This window comes from Cryptomeria japonica, chromosome 3 (genome assembly GCF_030272615.1).
Source record: "Cryptomeria japonica chromosome 3, Sugi_1.0, whole genome shotgun sequence".
Lineage (NCBI taxonomy): Eukaryota > Viridiplantae > Streptophyta > Pinopsida > Cupressales > Cupressaceae > Cryptomeria > Cryptomeria japonica.
In genome coordinates, this window is record NC_081407.1 from 889,597,683 (window position 1) to 889,616,017 (window position 18,335).

The 18,335-nt window shown below is 36.3% G+C and overlaps 1 protein-coding gene across 7 annotated transcripts in view; it reads right to left on the bottom strand.

Annotated features, from left to right (window-relative positions):
* Positions 1 to 18,335, bottom strand: part of LOC131059757 (D-aminoacyl-tRNA deacylase) — a 220,881-nt gene that overhangs the window by 56,798 nt on the left and 145,748 nt on the right. For 5 of the 7 annotated variants that reach the window (XM_057992795.2, XM_057992797.2, XM_057992792.2 and 2 more), the window contains one exon: positions 240 to 314. The exons of the other annotated variants lie outside the window; for them this stretch is intronic. In XM_057992795.2, coding sequence (XP_057848778.2) covers positions 240 to 314 — 75 coding nt within the window. The remainder of the gene's footprint in view (positions 1 to 239; positions 315 to 18,335) is intronic. 7 annotated transcript variants of the gene reach the window in all.

Sequence of the window (18,335 nt, forward strand, 5' to 3'; positions counted from 1 at the left end):
GAAATTTTCAGTGTAAGTCAATCAATAAACTAATTATCAATGCCAGTGTAAAAATTCGAGTATCATCACACTTCTCTGTAGCAGCTTATACATGATTGCATGTGTGCTCTCTGAGAGTAGTTTATGCAAATAATTTCTTTAGGAACATTTCCAACTTCTATGAGTTTGAATTTCATGTTGCTTAATCATTTAAAATATTACTCAAAACAATATACAGCCCTAATAAATTTATTACTCACCGCACAATATCCATATGCCGAGGAACGTAATGTCCACCCCCTATCCCAACAAGTACTTTCTTCCCTTTTTGGGCTCTGTAAGAAAACAGTCCATATAAATTCAGCAAAAAATTAAACCAAATATAGATCTCATTACATATCAGTTTTAAATTTTTGTTTAAGTAGATGCATAGAATGTTTGGAAACATTAGACTATGTGACTATGGTAACAAACACCAGAGACAATGTAATATTTTAGGTAGCATCATCAAGGTTTTCGTAATGTGCCCAATCAGGAACCTTGGACATATATTCATTTTTTTTGTATTTTCTGATTATGGAGAACTTAAAATAGGTAATAGAAATACAAAACTAAATCCTACCCTAATGCTGCTCAGAAAATTAAATTTCAGAATTAATTATAAGCTAGGCAGATCTGGAAACTAATAATGAAAAATAAATTAAAAAACCCTTGAGATCATGTATGTTAATAGATCTGATTTATGGCCGCAATCAATGATGATAGTAATAAATGATCAGCAAATATAACATTTATAGCAGCAATTAATGGGTTTGAAACTGGATGCCAATATGACAATTTATGCATGAAACCCTTGTAATAGGCCCCGAATTCTATTGTATGGCCTGCAATGGGAGGCATAGGGCTCGGAACAACTGTATGGCAGTCCAAATTGCTGATAATAAATAGGTGCAGGCTGGAAACAACCCCCAAAACATTCAAAATATATGGTGCAGGTCAATACAATGCTGATTATGTATAGCAGAGCTGGCGACTATGATTTATATTTGTACAACAGTGGCTGGAAAGCATAATGCCATCAAAATCCTGTTCCAAAAACTGATACAACTAGACAATACAAACTGGGCGCACCTATAAGAATCCTCAAACCCTTCATAGTATTACTGATATAACAATTCGCTTGCAAATATAAATCATTGCAGCTGAGATAATTCCAACAATAAGCTCAAATGCGAGGCCCAAAGGGAATCACCACCCATAAACAACAGGATTTCCATCCTCAAATCCAGAATTGAATCCAAGAGGAATTTCATCCTCTAGATTTCACACGCCAAGGGGTTTCGTACTTAAATATTCAAATCTATGTTCCACAGGGATGTGTCCCTGAGGTTTTTTTAAGTTTACCAGCATTGAGGACGTTTCCTAGCCATCCCCAAATCAATAAAAAATAAGGAACCATACCTGATATGTGGGGATAGGTTGGAAACACCACAGGGATGGCCGGCTGTCCCTGCAACATTTTATTGCTGTTTAAAAAAAAACACATGCCAATTAAAAAGAAGAATTTAATATTTGTTTTCTGGGCCCCCACTCTTTTCTCAGCCCTAACACAACAAAAGGACTCCTTCATATGAAACTTTTGTTCATTTTTACATGCAAAAATAATTTGCAGCCAACTTAGACATGCAAGCAAGGTTTGAGAGTGCAGATGGAAAAACCAGCATTGGTTAGCAGCAGAGGTGATGAGTGAAGTAGCAACTAGCCAGAGAAGTTAAAGAGGTATCCTAATCTTCCATTTGTTATTTTCTTTTCAAAAAAATTCAAAGTTTTAAAGATGAAATGTATGATTTTTTGTTTTTGTTTTCCATTCAGTTTCCAAATTCCACTTGCATATTGTATCACAAAACAAAACAACATGAGTAGTAGTAATTAGAGCAGTAGGCATGAATAGAAGAAAGAAAGAAATGAAAACCAACTTGGGGATTCATCAGGGTGTGTGAGTGGTATGGGTGAAGTGGGACAGCTTCGAAATCCATTTGAATGCCCTTCCAAAGTTCTAAAAGTTATGCAAAAGGCCCATTAAATTCTAAACAAAAATCTTCTTCAATTTGTGAAAACTCTACACAAAGATAACAAGAAAAATTTCAGGGATACTAGATTGTGGTTATGTCACATTTGTAAAGATGATTTTACAGGGAGATACACGAGTGTATTGTCATCTATTGGGCGATAAAATACAAGGGGTGAAGGTTTGTATAGAGATAGAGGATGAGAGGATAGAGTGTCATTGATTGCATATGGAGGTGGAATCAAGGTCTAAGGGGTTGCCAATGCCAACACAATTTAACAATCAGCTATGCATAAGTTCTTTACAGTTGGCAGTGCTAGTGCTAGTGGTGATGTTTGTAGATGAGGTTAGAGGAAGACTATTACCAGTGAGCAGCTAGGTAAAATTCAAAGTTTGTTCAATATGCATGCACAAGATGTGGCAGAATCTTCCATCGCCAATTTTTTATATGCCCATGCCAACCCATTCCATGTAGCACATTCTCCTTACTTCAAACAAATATTCAAATATGTACCTTTCATTGGTCCCTCATTCACCCTCCCTAGAGAACATAAACTATGTTAATGCATTAGTAGCTTCTGCAAGATAAGACTCTCCTAACTCTCTACTCTGTTATTAGTTTACTCATTCATGCTTTATGTTTATCAGACTATAACATTGATCATAATTATGATATTGATATTGGATAATGATGGATTAGATTGACGACCTACATAACTATGTTAAGCGTCAATCTAAATGCTATCGGGCTATTAACCCGATAGCATATAATGCTAACCGTTATTGTTATTGTTTACTTTATAATATTATATTGATCCATTATTATATGCTTTGATACCGATTGATTATCGGGTATGTTTTATATATGTAACAATTAACAAATACCGATACATGATCGGATATGTTTATAAGCACTGTTATCATTAACAATGATACCGATTCATTATCGGGTATGTTCATAAGCATTGTTAAACATTAACAATCATACCGATTCATTATCGGGTATGTTCATAAGCACTGTTAACATTAACAATGATACCGATTCATTATCGGGTATGTCTATAAGCACTGTTATCATTAACAATGATACCGATACATTAACAAGTATGTTTGTAGCACCGATTAGTTATGGATCGGTTAATGTTAGTAAGGGTCACGACCAAGTGACATCTTGGTCGGACATGTCTAAAAGACATGTTTGATCAAGGTGCCACTTGATCATGGCCATCCTACTACTTATACATCATTCCAATCAAAGGAGATGACATTGAAATCGATACATGTTCATCCTCCTTACCTGTAGTAAAAGAAAGATAGCAATATTAGTGTCATAGTCATAATATCAAAATTAAAATACACCATCCTACATATAACTTGTCCATTAAATTGGAAATTACAATACATTTACATGGTATCAGAGCCAAGTTGATCGAACTTGACGCTATTTAATTTCGTGAAACAAATTTAAGAACAAGTTTATATACTACATCACATTTCTTCAAATGGCCAGTGCTATCAGATTCGAAGACAGACTTGGAGGTGGCGATGATTTTTCAGCCTGGAAATTCAGAATTCAAATGATCTTAAAGGAGAACAAAGTGGATTCGTTTGTTCAAACTAAAAATGATCAACCCGAAAATGAACCTGACAAAACAACATGGATTGAAGGAAATGAAAAGGCAATAAAAATAATAGTTGATGGGGTGAGAAACAACATAATGCCCATCATAAGAAAACATCAGACAGCCTATAAAATGTTCAAAGCTCTTGAAAGCACATTTGAGATATCAAATGCAAGTCAAACTCTAGCATTAAAACGAGAAATAAATCATATCACCATGAACAAAGGGGAGACAATCAACGCCTACTTTATGCGGATAACAGTTCTAAAAGATGAATTTGCAACTCTGGACTATGAGATCCAAAGCAAAAGAGTTAACACTCATTGCTTTAGATGGGTTGCCTAGTGGATGGAGCACATTCGTCCAAGGCATCAGTGCAAGGTCCAAATATCCCAAGTTTGAAAGATTAAGGGATAACTGTCTCCAAGAAGAATCAAGATTGAACAAGATGGGAATGAAACACAAGAATATAGATGAAGACCTACAAGTTCTAAACACCAACTCCACCAAGCAAAACAAGAAAAGGCAGTTTCGAAAGAGAAAAGGTCGTCAAGGCAAGAAAACTTCAAAGGAGGACTTATCTCACATTCAATGTTACAGATGTGATCAGTTCGGACACTTTGTTGCAAAATGCCCGGAAAGAACCAAGAAACATGCTACATTTGTCAAAGCAGGAAAGACTAAAGGGGAAGATGACTCCGGGAAATACGTATTCTACTCAGCACTCACAAGTCAATCTTCTAACAAAATCAACTCATGGGTGATTGACAGTGGTTCATCTAGGCACATCACTGGGTTTAGAGAAGTACTTGATTCCATGACAGAGGAGAGTGATGTGGACGTAACCATCGGAGATGACTCCACACATCCAGTCAGAGGAATAGGAATTTGCACCATCAAATTGAAGACAGGCATAACCCTGCGGCTTGAAGGAGTACTATATGCCCCCGACATCAAAAGAAATCTAGTCTCTATATCGGCACTAGAAGATAACGGATATAGAGTGACATTCATTGACAACAGAGTATTGACTTGGCCAAGGAACTCCTCCATCAAGAAGGCAAAGACCATTGGATAGAGACGGGGCTATTTGTATGAGCTGTGCATGGAACCCGATGTAGCCCTAATCCATGAAGCCACTAATGCAAATGAAGTTTGGCATAGAAGATTAGGTCATCTGAATTTTAGGGCTTTATCTTCAATGGGAAACCTTGTCACAGGTCTACCCAAGTTAAAGCAAGATCATTCAGGGGCATGCAAAGGATGTGCCCTAGGTAAGAATACCAAAGGTGCATTCCAAAATAGTACTAGGAAAACTAGCAAAATTCTAGAATTAGTTCATTCTGATGTATGCGGACCTATGTCCGTATCCTCTCTAGGGGGATTCTTGTATTATGTAATATTTGTTGATGACTACTCTAGGATGACTTGGATCTACTTTCTGAAAAGTAAAGAATCAGAAGAGATCCTCTCTAGGTTTAAAGAATTTAAATCACTAATTGAAAACCACTCAGGAAACAAAGTTAAGACCCTAAGAACCGATAATGGGGGAGAATACACATCAGATTCATTTAAAGAATTTTGTAGAGATAATGGGATTAAGAGGGAGCTTACTATACCTTATAACCCCCAACAAAATGGGGTAGCGGAAAGGAAAAATAGGACCATAGTTGAAGCTGCCAAGGCCATGATCCTAGATCAAAACCTTAACACAAATCTCTGGGTTGAAGCATCTAGCACTGCTGTATATATTCAGAACAGGTGCTCTCACTCCCATCTTGAGGACAAAACTCCTGAGGAAGTATTCACTAAGATTAAGCCTGATATTAGCCACCTTAGGATATTTGGATGTCCTGTCTATATCCATATACCTAAAGAAAAGAGACTAAAACTAGAGCCTTCTGGAAAAAGAGGATTGCTTATAGTGAAACCTCCAAAGCGTACAGAATCTATGTACCTAGTCAAAGAAATATTGAACTAAGTAGGGATGTAATATTTGAAGAGGACCTGGCTTTCAAAAGAGCTCAAAACTTCATAGAACCTGAAATCTATGTACCTACCTCTAACTTAGATGAAAATCCTGCCCCTGAGTTTCAGAGGGAGAATCTAGATGAAACTGAAAATGAAAATGAAAACTCACCTAAAAATTTCAAGAAAAGACCACTATGGGCCACCAAAACAGTAGAAGAAGCTCAAAGGTTTACTGCTACTTCTAGAACCTTCAGAGAAAGCAAAAGACCTAATAAATTTACTAGCTATGTTGCTCTTATGAATGATCTATCTAAAAACGAACCTGACAATGTGACAGATGCCCTTAAACATCAAGTATGGAAGGATGCTATGTCTGAAGAGTATCAATCCATAATGAAAAATGATGTATGGGAAATTGTTCCTAGGCCAACTAAGAAGTCTGTTGTTTCTTCTAAATGGCTTTTCAAGATCAAACATGTAGCAGGTGGCAGCATTGAAAAATATAAGGCAAGATTTGTAGCCAGAGGATTTTCTCAAAAGGAAGGAATAGACTATGAAGAAACATTTGCTCTTGTAGCCAGATATACCTCAGTAAGGGCTGTACTAGCCATTGCAGCAGCAAAGGGATGGAAGGTACATCAAATGGATGTAAAGACAACTTTTCTTAATGGAGAGATATCTGAAGAAGTATACCTAGAGCAACCTGAAGGGTTTGAGATCCATCATGCAGAATCTCATGTGTGCAGACTCAAGAAAGCTCTATATGGGCTCAAATAGGCTCCCAGGGTCTGGTATGAAAGAATTGACACATATCTATCAAAACTAGGCTTCTCTAAAAATGATGCAGATCCTAATCTCTACTACAAACAGAATAAAGGTGATATGCTAATAATAATTTTATATGTTGATGACTTATTAATCTCTGGAGAAGATCACCTTATAGATCAATGCAAGAAAGAGCTATCCAAAGAATTTGATATGAAGGACTTGAGATTCCTTCATTATTTCCTAGGGTTGGAAGTATGGCAGAATCCTGACAACATTGTTCTAAACCAAGGCAAGTATACATTAGACATTCTGAAGAGATTTGGAATGCTCAACTGCAGACCTATGACCGCTCCAATGGAAACCAATCTTCATAAACTTAAAGAAGCAACAGCAGAATCACCTTCTACTGACCCCACTCTATACAGGCAAATGATTGGGTCTCTTATGTATCTGGTAAATACAAGACCAGATATCTGCTATGCAGTAAATGCCTTGAGTCAGTTTATGTGTGAGCCAAAGGAGATACACTTCGTAGCAGTAAAACACATTATGAGATATTTACAAGGCACCTTAAACCTTGGTCTCAAGTATAAGAAAATTGATCTTAATCTACACGGATTCTCAGATTCAGATTGGGCTGGAAGTGTGATTGATCGGAAAAGCACCTCTGGGTGCTGCTTCAGTTTGGGATCAACCATGATATCCTGGATCAACAGAAAGCAGTCTTTTGTAGCGCAAAGTTCCACCGAGGCCGAATACATTGCAGCCTCCATGGCTACCCGAGAAGCGGTGTGGCTTAGAAAGTTGCTTGTGGGATTGTTTGGTAATCCGATGAAACCTACTATCATCCATTGCGACAATCAAAGTTGCATAAAACTTTCAGTGAATCCAGTATTCCATGATAGATCCAAACATATTGAGATCCCATACCATTATGTACGAGACATGGTAGACAAAAATGTGATCAAATTAGAATATGTTAGTACAGGAGATCAAATTGCAGATATTCTGACCAAACCACTTTCCAGAGTGAAGGTTGATCACTTCAGAAAGGGTTTAGGTATGATAGAAAGGTAATCTGCTTTGTAAATAAGATGTTGAAAATGTAAACTTCTTTTGTCATGTTGAGACATTATGGGTTTTTCCCCCTGTGTTCATATCTAAGAGGCGACGATCTCTCAGATTATGAACACTTGTATGCAGACATCATAAGGTGACGATCTTATGATTCTCAAACCAGTTATCATGTTGGATCTCTGGTATGTCATGGATGTGCCATGATGGTGTTGTGATAAAACATTTGAATAAAATGTTTGAGCACATATCACAATATGGATAAGATGAGAATTTAACCATCCTCATATGTTTATCCTCAGTTTTGCGTGTTTAGGCAATACTGATATCACGTGTCTAGGTGATATCTTGTTATGATAAAATGATGAATCCTTTATATCACATGGTTGGGTGATACATACTTAGAGTAATGTTTTATATTTGTATCCTATGTCCTGATGATACTTCATATCATATGTATAGATGATATATGTTCTTGGAGACTAACATTATGAAAAGAAATGTGATGTAGGTTACTTTATCTATCTTCCAAAAGCTAAGAGGGAGTGTTAATGCATTAGTAGCTTCTGCAAGATAAGACTCTCCTAACTCTCTACTCTGTTATTAGTTTACTCATTCATGCTTTATGTTTATCAGACTATAACATTGATCATAATTATGATATTGATATTGGATAATGATGGATTAGATTGATGACCTACTTAACTATGTTAAGCGTCAATCTAAATGCTATTGGGCTATTAACCCGATAGCATGTTAATGTCAATTCATATATGAATCGACATTAATATGCTATCGGGGTATTAACCCGATGGCATATAATGCTAACCGTTATTGTTATTGTTTACTTTATATTGATCCATTATTATATGCTTTGATACCGATTCATTATCGGTTATGTTTTATATCTGTAACAATTAACAAATACCGATTCATGATCGGATATGTTTATAAGCACTGTTATCATTAACAATGATACCGATTCATTATCGGGTATGTTCATAAGCACTGTTAAACATTAACAATCATACCGATTCATTATCGGGTATGTTCATAAGCACTGTTAACATTAACAATGATACCGAATCATTATCGGGTATGTCTATAGGCACTGTTATCATTAACAATGATACCGATACATTAACAGGTATGTTTGTAGCACCGATTAGTTATGGATTGGTTAATGTTAGTAAGGGTCACGACCAAGTGACATCTTGGTCAGACATGTCTAAAAGACATGTCTGATCAAGGTGCCACTTGATCATGGCCATCCTACTACTTATACATCATTCAAATCAAAGGAGATGACATTGAAATTGATACATGTTCATCCTCCTTACCTGCAGTAAAAGAAAGATAGCAATATTAGTGTCATAGTCATAATATCAAAATTAAAATACACCATCTTGCATATAACTTGTCCATTAAATTGGAAATTACAATAAATTTACAAACTACACACTACACTCCTTGACAAAGAATATTCCAAGGTGAGTTTGGTGATGGAGGACATGAGATGGAGTAGGATGAGCTGTTCTATTTGCATGGATGGGTGGGACTGATATTAGACATCGGCATCATAGTCGCATGTTCAAATGGCTAATATTTTCTTAGAGCTATCAATTGTTTTGGGAAACAAAAGGATGAATAATTCCAATTTCATATTTTGCGAGATTCCATAGAGGAGGTTGGGCCCTCAAATGTTGTGCAGGTGGTCATTGATTCAGCACGTGTATTGAAATTAGCTGGGATGATGGTGGAGGGTGCTTCCAAGCACATCTTTTGGACCCTTTTTGTGTTCATGTGTTGAAAAATGCACTGAAAGACCTAAGATACATTGGGTGTAGTATGCAGTGATAGAAGCTAGAGATGTTCAAATGTTTATTTGCAACCATCACACCTCACTTGCTCTCTTCAAGGCATTTTCAAAGAAGGAATTCCTCAAACCTGCGGAGACAAGGTATGTCAATTATTTTATATTGTTAGAGAGGATGCTTGAGGTACAAGAGGCTATACAGTTAATGATGGTTAATTCAGAGTGGGGGAGATGGTCTAATGCAAACACTATGGAAGAAAAAGCATCAAACAAAAAATTCTTAATGATGATTGATGGTCCAATGTAAGGTAAAAAATTGTTATTTTTAATAACTTGCTGGTTTTCATTTTATTAATAAATTTATAATTTAAATTTGATTGCTGATTTTATTTTAAAAAAATCTGCTTTTAATTTTCTAACTTGTCTTTTTTCAAATCTTTGTTTGCAGATATATTTGCTCCTACATTTCACTTGTTGTGGATGTCATTACATATGCTGATATAGACTCTCCTAGTCTTGGAGAGATTTATGAGATATTTTGCAGCATACTTGGAAAAATGAAGCAAGCAATTTGTAATAGGGATCCTGATTTGGGATTATACGAGCAACACATTAAGTCCATTGTGATGCAGCAGTGGAAAATTATGAACACCTTGCTTCATATGGTAGCCTTTTCTCTCAATCCCAAATGGTATGCACCAAAAGTTGGTAAGTTGCCTCCTTGATATAACAAAGAGGTGAAAGAAGGGTTAATGAAGGCCCTTCAAAAGATGTATTCAATTGTGAAGTTGAGTTTACTTTGATTTTGATGAAGTGTTGGTAAATGTTATAGGCAACCTCATACTTTCTATCACTATGTTTTTGTGACTTTGTCATTTTGACATTTGTAGTGCAAATTTGTAGCCTTTGGGCATTTTGGTATACATAGTTACTATTTTTTAATTTTATATCATACGCACATTGACAATGAATTATGGAAGCAATTAAATATTAATTTGTTCGACTCTCATATAAACTCTATTGTTGTGTTGTAAAGATTCTATAATATATGTCAATATGATGAATGCCTTATAATTGTTATCAATGTTATTATATGGATATTTGAAATTTTCCTATATTTTTTAAATTTTATGTATTTTTATGGTAAGTCCCAAAAAATGGCCTCAAAAAAATCCATCCTCGAAACACATCCCCCAATCCTGGAAACTTGGTGGAACATAGGTTCAAATTCAAAAATTGCATTCAATACAAAGACAAAAATGGATACCTTGCTTTGAATGCTTGTGTCTCCTTTATAGGGGCTCCCTTTTGGGCCCTTAATTAATTTTAGTTTTCCCCTTAAATAAAGTACTACATATGCCATATAATGTCTCATTTAGATGGCCACTATCATGCCCCTGTCACAACACCAACAGATTATTACAAAGAAACATGTCATGCCCCCACCTTAACAATTAAAAATCCCTACTAAGAAAATTGTAAGAGTTCACAATTTTCGGAATCAATTATTGCCAAAGTTAAGTATTTTAAGGCTGAAATATATAAGTTTAGTGAGCGGAAATTCCAGGCAACAAGTATTTAAAGCACAGTATTTATAACTGTAGAAGAGCAGTGTTTCAAATGAACAAGTTTGTTAAGGAAGACAACATGGCCGACCTCTTGGGGCAACGTGGGATTAAAAAGGGTCTAAAGCAGTAGCATTCAAGAGGGCCGACTACTTTGGGAATTATCTGGCCGACTCCTTCTAAAGGCAAATACAAGAATTTTAAGAGTAAATTAAATGTTGACAAGGCCGACTTAATATGAAGTGTCGCCTCCCTTCAAGAAAGGTGCGATTGGGTATAAAAAGGTATGAAAGATAAGTTAGAAAGGGGAAGAAAGCAATAGAATAATATTGGAAATTTTGGGGGCAGATCTCTGAAGTTTAATAGCAATACATACATATACATATATATATATATTCAGGATCCATGAGCAGATTGAGATGAGATTTATTAGCAGATCTTAAGTTTTAACTGTATTAATCAATAGTCAGTGATACCCTAGTTCGTATACCTGATATATACTAATATATATCTGGGTGTAACCTGATATATATAAGCATTGAAAAGAATCGAGGAGGATCAGGTCAGATATAAATAACCAGATATCAGACATACAGAAGCTTAATATCACAACTGTGATCTGGTAGGAAGTAATAGAGCAAAACTAGGGCATTTATTAAAAAGGGAACATTGCAAAACACTAAATCGCACTCTTCAAGGGAAGAAGAGTCTCCTATATACTAGTCAGAACTTTTAAATAATCTAACACTTAGCAAATACTGGTCGACAATCCTAAATACTAGTCGGGCATTCTCATCTTAAATGCTAGTCGGTTACACTTACAATAATCCTAGTCGGTGGTCAGGAAATAATTAATTAATAATTACATAATGCTTGGAAAGGCCAGCGCTTCTTGTAGGGTCATATCTCTCCAAACTGAAGGGTATATTTGAAATCTGTACCAATCCTATATTGGTTGGCGTTATGAAAGCACAAGCCCAGTTGAAGGGCTTACTAGTTATCAATGGAAGAACTGACTCAGATAATTAATTGGGCTGACCAGAGTACATTAATTGCAGAGCACCTAAGCTGAAGCATGCAGGGTTTTGTAAAAAGTTTCAAACTCTATATGGGTTTTTTTAAATAGTTTATGAAGGGTACTCCCCTAAAAATCATATAGGAAGAGTCTGAGGCAGTGTGCAACTTTTTGGAGGGAGGTAAGACAATAACAGTAGTCAAAGGTCTCATCTGTGCTTACAGAAGGTGTGTTTTCATGTACCTTATAATTTTGGCGCATTCAAAGTTGTTGATTTCAGCTGGTGTTTGCTGAAGAGTAGAATCAACAAAAAAGAGGTGAAATTCGATAATATAGGGAAATTGTCAGAGTTTCAGAGCTTCTTCAAAGGGCTTTCCATGTTTTGAACAGATAAGCTTCAGCAGAATTGCCTCTAGAGCCAACTGTTAGAAAATTCATTTTTAGCCGACGCGATTTTTTGGCTGTCATTGTTTATGAGAAAACAAACATATTCTGAGAAGGCTATTTTAGCCATTTTTAGATGAGATTCAAGAATGTCTAATGTTAGTTTGTAGATATCCCTAAGTCTAATTGAAGATTGCCTGAGTTGGATTTAGTATTCAGTGATTTAAATTTTATAATAAAACTTGCTTTGCATGCAAGCAACTATTGTTACCTAATTTTCATGCAATAGTTGCGAGCAACTATTGTTAGGGTAGAAATTAACTAATTTTCATGCAATAGTTTTGTAAAGATTATAAATAAATGTTCTTCACACTTAGCTTATTACTTCAGTATTATTCAATAGAATTTAGTATGCATAAATAATGAAAAATTGATTGCTCAAAATAATCGAATTAATTATTCAACAATATACAACCGTATATAAAGAGTTTACAAGACGACGTTCTGAACTAAGAACTAGTCATTTTAAGTGAAAACTATAACGCTAAAAAGCTTAAAATACTAAATAAAGCTTAAAAAGCTAAATAATAAAAGCTAACTATGCGTCTTTAATAAAGAAGCAATAGTTTCACTTAACGAACTAAAAAAGCTAAATAGCTCAATAAGTCGACAACTAAGATGACCATTATAGAATAGATATTAATATTATTTTAACACCCTCCCTTAATGGTCATCGTACTCAATAGTCTACAGAAGACACTGCAGGTGTTTTGATCACAAATGCAAAGAACACTCTACTGCTACGGAGACCTCCTAGGATCTGCAGAATGTAAATGACCAAGAGTACCAAAAGCCATCCAAACTAATATAGCCCTCACACGCGAATTAGAGATCTGGCACACATGAATTGTTAATTTTTAGTGATCAGATTAACAAAACTCAGAAACAAGTCAAATGCAAACACACAAGAGACACAAAACACCAGAATACCCTATGTTAATTTTTAGTGATCAGATTAACAAAACTCAAAAACAAGTCAAATGCAAACACACAAGAGACACAAAACACCAGTATACCCTGGGAAAACCTCCCTCTCGGAGGAAAAACCCAGCATCAAAGATCCGGATCAAAATCCTTATCATGACCAAATTATAAGTACAATGAAGATCGGATTACTTATTTGATTAATCACCAATCTAAGGCAGAACTTTGCCTAATTCAAGTCATTGTGATATGCTGATGTATAAACCTGATTTCTCGTCTGAGATTTTGGCGCCACTAGGAGAGAGAGATCGCAGTCAAGACAAACTACAAATTCGCCCAGTAGATTCAGATAAGATTGCCCAGCAGATTAACTAAATTAGCACATCAACTAGGCACAATATGTTGCCTGAACTCGCCCAAAAATGGCACACAAATCGCAGGTCTGAGTGGCAGATTTGGATGCTCAGAATATGCAATAATTTTGCTCAATCTCCAAGCCAGTTCGAATGACCAGATTCGCACCAGTTAGATTGCTAAAGCAAATTGAATAATAGCCATGAAAATGAATGTGTGTATTCACAATGAAGTTCATATTGCCTTTATAGGAGACTCTAACCATTTGTTTCTCCATGTCAGCTAGGAGTCAAGATACAAGTTGGTGCCAAAATACAATAACCTTAAGCACGTTACATTTACAAGTTTCATGAAATAGGTCTTGACCTATCATGTGAATTACAAGTTATATTTGCCCCCCTGATATCACGTTACATATGGCTTATAGGACCATGTTTTAAGATATTACAATATGCTTTAAATTTTAATTGTCATTTAAAATTAAAATTAACTAATCCGATCGAGCTATTAATTTCAACACTCCCTCTTAGCTAGGGAGGATTATAGCTAGTGACCATACCATATTGTAATAACACATCATGGAACTTTCCATGAAATCCATCTTGCATTGCCCACAGAGGATGGATCCACTTTGCATTGCCCGTAGAGGGTGGAGGTGGTCTTTCACCTCAACCTTCTCCTCATCACAAACATAGTGATAATGAGTTTCCACATGTTTTGACTTGTCATGAAACATTGGATTAGCAGACATTTTAATACAATTCTGATTGTCACAATGAATGACTGTGGGTTCTCAAGGTTGTCCAAACAAACCAGCAAGAAGCTTGCGCAGCGACACTGCTTCTCTTGACGCCACACTTGATGCAATGTACTCAGCTTCTGTAGTACTCAATGCAACTAAGGACTGTTTCCTGCTGGCCTAGGTGATCACGGTAGGACCCAAACTAAAACAGATTCCTGAAGTGCTCTTTCTATCAGTTACACTTCCTGCCCAAAAGAATCAGAGTAGCCCTCCAAGGTGATGATAGTGTTGATTGGATACTTCAACCCATAGCCAACTATGCCTCACAAATATCTCAGGATATGCTTGGCTGCAACAAGATGAACATGCTTCGACTTGTTCATAAATTGGCTGAGGGCACTCATTGCATAACAAATATCCGGTCTAGTGTTAACTAGATACATCAAGGATCCAATCAACTGCCTGTACTCCGATGGATCTGCAAAATTAGAGTTAGCTGCAGATAAACTCAATTTTTTCAAGTTAGTTTCCATAGGAGTAAGCATAGGTTTACAATCCAGCATACCAAATCTTTTCAATATATCAATGGTGTATTTTCCTTGACTAAGGATAATTTCATTAGATCTTTGCCATACTTCTAACCCTAGAAAGTAATGCATTAAACCTAGATCTTTCATTTCAAATTCAGTGGCTAATTTTTTCTTACATCTAATGATGAGACTATCTTCACCAGTTAGAAATAAATCATCCACATATAAAACCAGAATTAACATTTCACCATTAAATACTTTAAAGTAAAGGTTAGGATCAACATCATTCTTACAAAACCCTAAACTAACCAAATACTTGTCAATTCTTTCATACCAAGCTCGAGGAGCTTGCTTTAGGCCGTAAAGAGCTTTCTTCAATCTGCATACATGAAATTCTCTATTATGAATCTCATATCGTTCTAGTTGCTCAATATAGACTTCTTCCTCAATGACACCATTAAGGAAAGCAGTCTTTACATCCATAGATGTAACTTCCAACCCTTAGTTGCAACAATAGTTATAGTAGTTCTAATAGAAGTATATCTAGCAACAAGAGCAAATGTTTCTTCATAATCTATGCCTTCCTTTTGAGAAAAACCACGAGCTACAAATCTAGCTTTATATTTCTCAATACTACCATCAACAACATGTTTAATTTTAAACAACGATTTAGAAGAGACAATAGACTTACCTTTGGGTCTAGGCACAATATCCCAGACATCATTCTCGATGATGGATTGATACTCTTCGTCCATAGCTAGTTTCCATGCTTGCTGGTTCATAGCTTCTTCTATGCTTGATGGTTCAGTCTCAATTATATTGCACATCATTGCAACATAGTTTGAGAATTTCTGAGGTCTTCAGCTTTCTCTAAATGTTCCTTGGGGAGCTGCAAACTTTTATGCTTCTTGAATTGTGCTTCTAACCCAAAGTGGTATTTTCTTGCTAACTGCAATATCTCTAGGTCCATCAGTTGGATCCAGAGGCTCGGGAGGATCACCATGCTCAATAGGTTCAGGAGGCTCAATAGACTCCCTCTAAATCTCAGGGTTAGTATCAATATCCATATCTTGATTATCATTAACTTCTCTATCATTATTGACAAGGGAACCTTTAGATTTCTTAAAAGCAATATTTTCTTCAAACGCAACATCCCTACTTACCTCAATGTACCTTTGTCCTGGAATGTAGACACGAAATGCTTTGGAGGACTCACTGTATCCAACAAGGATACCTATCTTCCCGAATGAATCTAGCTTAGATCTCTTTTCTTTTGGCACATGAAAATAGACAGGACTTCCAAAAATCCTTAGGTGACTGATATCAGGTTTGACTCTAGTGAAGGCTTCTTCGGGAGTCATGTTCTTTAGGACACAATGAGGGCATCTGTTCTGAATATACACTGCAGTCTTAGATGCTTCGGCCCATAGGAAAGTCTGCAAGTCCTGATCATAAATCATAGCTTTAGTTGCTTCAACAATGACTCTATTCTTCCTTCCAGTCACACCATTTTGTTGAGGATTGTAGGGCACACAAAACTCCCTCTTAATTCCTGTCTCTACACAAAAGTCATGAAAACTACTTGAGGTGTATTCACCTTCATTATCAGATCTTAACACTTTAATCCTTTTACTAGATATATTTTCAACTAGAGCCTTAAATTCTTTGAACCTACTTAGTACTTCATCAGATTCTTTAGATCTTAGAAAGTAAATCCAAGTTTTTCTAGAAAGAATCATCTATAAAAGTAACATAGTATAGAAATCCACTAGGAGAAGGAACTGACATAGGTCCACATAAGTCAGAATGAACAAGTGCTAATTTTTCCTTGGCTCTACTTTCACTTTTATGAAATGGACTTTTAGTGTTTTTACCTAATGCACAACCTTTGCAAGTATCATCATGAAAATGACTAAGTTTAGGCATACCTTTAACCATCTTTTCAAGGGAGGGAAGTGCCTGGAAGTGAAGGTGACCAAGCCTTCTGTGCCATAGCTCACTAGATTCGGGAGCCTCATGAATGAGTGCTTGAACAAGGTGAACTGAAAGCTTATACAAACTATCATATCTATTTCCAATAACACGAGCAGATTTAAAACTAGATTTCTTAGACCATGCAAGTACTCTACCCTCAAAAAATGCTACTTGATGACCTTTATCTTCTAGGGCAGAAATGGTGATTAAATTTCTTTTAATTCTAGGAACAAATAAAATATCACTAAGATGCAAGGAGATACCAAACTCTAAATTTAAAGAAGTATTGCCAAAACCTCTTACCGAATATCGAGCATCATCACCAATTACCACGTGAAGGTTGGATTCTTTCTCCATTAAGTCTGAGAGGTGCTCCCGGTATCCCGTGATATGCCTGGATGCACCACTGTCTATCAACCAAGTGTTGCTGTCAGTTGGCACATCGTTGGATAAGGCAGAAATGAAGAGGAAGTCTTCGATATCCTTTGAATCTGCAACTTCATTTAGATTCGCTTCTCCTTGCTTGGGCAGATTCTGACTTTCTTTAGCATAGTATCCAAACTTATCACATCTGAAGCAACGGATACGTGAAAGATCCCTTGGCTTCTTCCTTGAATCGTGAACAACAGGAGGTTTGAAATCTCTATTTCTTTTGAAGTTTGTTGTCTTTCAATGACCACCCTTTCTTTTAACACATTGAGATGTAAGCATGTGATGGTCACCTCTATGAGTGCCCTTGAGCATTCCTCTTGCAGCTAAGCGTGATTCTTCTTGAATCCAATCAGACCGGGGGCGATCAAATGTGGGAAATTCAAATCTTATGCTTTGAATGAATGGATCCCAAGAATCAGGAAGTCCATTTAGTGCAATCATGACAATGTCCTTGTCCACAACTTCATTTCCAATGGAGCTAAGTTGATCCTTCAATTCTGAAATTCTCATGAAGAAAGACATTACTGAATCTCCCTTACCCATCTTGACTTGAAGTAGTTGCTACCTTAGGGTAAGTGCCCGACTGATGTTGTTGATCTCATACATTCCCTCTAAGTGTTTGAACATCTCCCTGGCTGAAGGTAGCTTGGAGATGATTGGGACAAGACGATCCTTTACAGAATCAATTAGGAACTTCTTGGCCTTAAGAGCATTCTTCTTGAACTGCTTTAACTCTTTTGGATCTGAGGGCTCAGGCAGATCCTTATCTTCTACAAACTACAATAGATCAATCTCCTCAAGGGCAAGGAGAACATGAACCTTCCAAGAGGTAAAATTAAGAGCCCCATCAAGTCTGTCCTCTACTTTCAGACCTGTCACCATCTTGAAAATAAAACAACAAATTGAAGGTGAAAGCTTACTGTTAATCTGATTACTTAGAATGAACCTAAAGCTCTGATACCATGTTAATTTTTAGTGATCAGATTAACAAAACTTAGAAACAAGTCAAATGCAAACACACAAGAGACACAAAACACCAGAATACCCTGTGTTAATT